The sequence below is a fragment of the Carassius auratus genome, chromosome 41, assembly GCF_003368295.1.
Source record: "Carassius auratus strain Wakin chromosome 41, ASM336829v1, whole genome shotgun sequence".
In the NCBI taxonomy this organism is placed as follows: Eukaryota; Metazoa; Chordata; class Actinopteri; order Cypriniformes; family Cyprinidae; genus Carassius; species Carassius auratus.
Window position 1 is genome coordinate 24,026,636 of NC_039283.1, and position 3,335 is coordinate 24,029,970.

Consider the following 3,335-nt stretch of genomic DNA (forward strand, 5'->3'; position numbering starts at 1 on the left):
ATATAAAAATATAATTTTTGTTATATAAAATATAAATATAAAATAATTGTACTTATATAAATTGTTGTCCTGACCCTTTATCAAATATGATTGCTTTTTTTTTCTTCATTTTTCCAACCTTTTAAAAAATATATATTTTTGTTGTAATTATTATAATTGTTTTGACCTTTCATAAAATATGATTGCTTAATTTTTTTTTCATGTTGTTGACCTTTTATAAAATATATTTCCTTTATTTTGATTATTGTGCTGACTGTTTATAATATAGAATTCCTTAAGTTTTGTTCATTTTGCCAACCTTTTATATAATATATTTTCCTGTAACTTTCATAATCGTTCTGACCCTTTAAAAATATAATTCCTTAATTTTTTGGTATGTCTAAATATAAAAATAAAAATTTTGTTATATAAACTATAAATATAAAATAATTGTTGTTATAAAAAATATAATTGTTGTTCTGACCCTTTATAAAATATAATTGCTTCTTTTTTTGTTCATTTTGCCGACTTTTTAAAAATTTATATTTTTACTGTAATTTTGATAATTTTTCTGACCCCTCATAAAAAATGATTGCTTAATTTTTTTTCATGTTTTTGACCTTTTATAAAATATAGTTTCCTTAATTTTGATTATTGTGCTGACTGTTTATAGTATAAAATTCCTTAAGTTTAGTCATTTTGCCAACCTTTTTTTTATACACATTTCTTTTTACATTTCCCTTAATTTTAATATTTGCGCTGACCCTTTATATAATATATTTTCCTGTAATGTTCATAGTTGTTCTGACCCTTTATAAAACATAACTCTTAATTTTCATGTAATATATTCTCCTTCCTCAAGGTTCCTCTCCTCCTGTGGTTCCTCAAGAGCAGCCGTCACGGTCCTCACACACCCAGAACCGTTCCCGTTCCCATGAGCCTGAGACACACACCCATCAGCGGCGCTCTCAGGTCCTCCCCGACCCCTGCGTGACCCCGGGTCCCCGTGTGCGCCCCGGGCCCCAGTCCTTTAGGTCCCCAAAGGCCACATTCAAAGGCAGCCAGTCTGTGGCCAAAACCAGCAAGTGTCACAGCTACTATCCGCCTGTGCCGGGTGTTTCCTTCTCGGCGGGTCAGAACATGTACCATCGACCCCATCAGAACCAGCCTCAGCCCTCAGCGGGTCACCAGCACAGTCACAGCCAGAGAACGAGAGCCAGAGGCAGAGAACAGGCGCTGTCGCCCGCAAAACAACAGCCCTCGCCCGACCGCGAGCAGAACGCCGGGTTTGTGCTTCCTGTGGTCCAGCGACACGAACACCATCACCATCACGAGCACCATCACCATCACCACTACCATCACTACCATCAGACATGACTTCAGCAAGGATTTACATCATACATCAGATATTCAGGAATCTCCTCTGCTCCAACTCAGGCACTTCTTGTGTTCATCAGCTGTATTGTGATTTACAGAATGAGAACAGAGATAATGTTGGTCATTGCTGACCGTTTACATGAAGACATCAGCTTCCTTTGGATATTTCTCAAACGAGTTTTGAATTTTAAATCATGCTTTCATGGATATTTGTTATTTGATCCAGTGTGATGGAATGATTTAGAGACAAATCAAAATCACAAAACAGGATGCAAAGTGATACTGACAACCCTATAAAATAGAAATCAATTATCAATAAAAAAATAAAATAAAATAAATAAATAATTGTATGTATATATATATATATATATATATATATATATATATATATATATATATATATATATATATATATATAATTATAATTATAATTATAATTTATATTATATTGTATTATTATTATTTTTTTATATACACACTTTGGGGCAAGAAATTGAAATAATTCAGATTTTTTTAATGTTTTTTGAAAAAATACTGTAAAAAAAAAAAAAACAGTAGTATTGTGAAATATTACCGTATAAAGTAACTATTTTCTATCATCACTATATTTTAAAATCTAATTTATTTCTTTGATGCAAAGCTGAATTTTCAGCTTCATTTCTGCAGTCTTCATGATCTTCAGAAATCATTCAGACATAAACATAAGAATATCTTTATTATAGCGAACATTCGACCGCTAGTGAAAATACACATATTTTAAAAATTATAATTGAAAGATTACAATTAGAGACCCAGATAAAAATAAAGATAAAGACAGCAATCAAACCATTTGAAAGATTTGATGGAGTATATACAGACATGTATGATGGGGTCATGAAATATACTGCATAGAAGTGATATTATATGATGCTCTCAGATAGGGTTTAGTGTACTCTTCCAGTATTTTTTCTAATATTCGTGAATCTCAGGTGAACGGTGCTGCTCTGTAGCTTTTCTGGAGAAAAAAAAAAAGGCTATTTCTCTTTCGTGAGACCCTGCCATGGACTGAACGTCTCCCTCGTCCCCGAGGAAATATCACCACTGCCAGTTTGAATGCTAAAATATCCTTTATGTTTAAAAATAAAAACTATATGAATATAAACATTTTACTGTATGATTATACTGTGTATGCATATTTATCATGGTTTATACATATGCATTTTTATATATATATTTTAATAAAATACAGCTAATGCATTTGACATCTGGCTTTTCCTTCTCTCAATTTTCACATTTTTTTATTTTTTCGAAATCATATTTTAAAAGCAAATAAATGGCAAAACTATTTTAACTGCATGCGCCATGCATAATCAATGCGTTATGATGATGTAACGAGGCAAAAAAAAAATTTAATTAGTCCAACATGGTTTATTTTTCGTTGATGTAAATTTTATTTTTTTATTTTTTTACTTGATCAGAAAAGTATGAAACTCGGTTAAGGTTTTGGCACTCAATATGTGAACATGAAACTATTCCGTAAATATAATTTAGTACAAATAAAACCCCCTAAAAAATCTAAATGTTGAAAAATTATATATACAGTACATTCATTGTGTTAACATAATGAAAAAATATATGTATTTTTGACCGCCACACGAAATTATTCATTAAAACCAATAGAATATCTAACAAAATCAGTTTCCAGAACATTCTCCTTCATCGTTCCCGGCTGGTGGAATTCCTCCGATCCGGAATGCTGAATCCCTGACGATTTTCAAACGAAAGCTAAAAACTCATCTCTTTCGAAACTACTTGGCTTCTCTTTCTAGCTTGTACTTATTTAAACAATGTCAAAAACTTGGTATAACAAGCACTTCCTGTGTGTGTTTGCCTCTTTAAGAAGAATCGCTTTATGTATCCCCCAATTGTAAGTCGCTTTGGATAAAAGCTTCTGCAAAACGACTAAATGTAAATGTAAAATTTCAGTTTGTCACACTTAT

The 3,335-nt window shown here is 31.6% G+C and overlaps 1 protein-coding gene across 1 annotated transcript in view; it reads left to right on the top strand.

Moving 5' to 3' along the window:
* The window catches only part of LOC113059357 (protein naked cuticle homolog 2-like), a 38,018-nt gene extending 36,332 nt beyond the window's left edge, over positions 1 to 1,686 (top strand). Inside the window, exon 9 of the mRNA XM_026227814.1 lies at positions 842 to 1,686. Coding sequence (XP_026083599.1) covers positions 842 to 1,356 — 515 coding nt within the window. The 3' untranslated portion in view covers positions 1,357 to 1,686. The remainder of the gene's footprint in view (positions 1 to 841) is intronic.
* Positions 1,687 to 3,335: the final 1,649 nt, after the last annotated feature.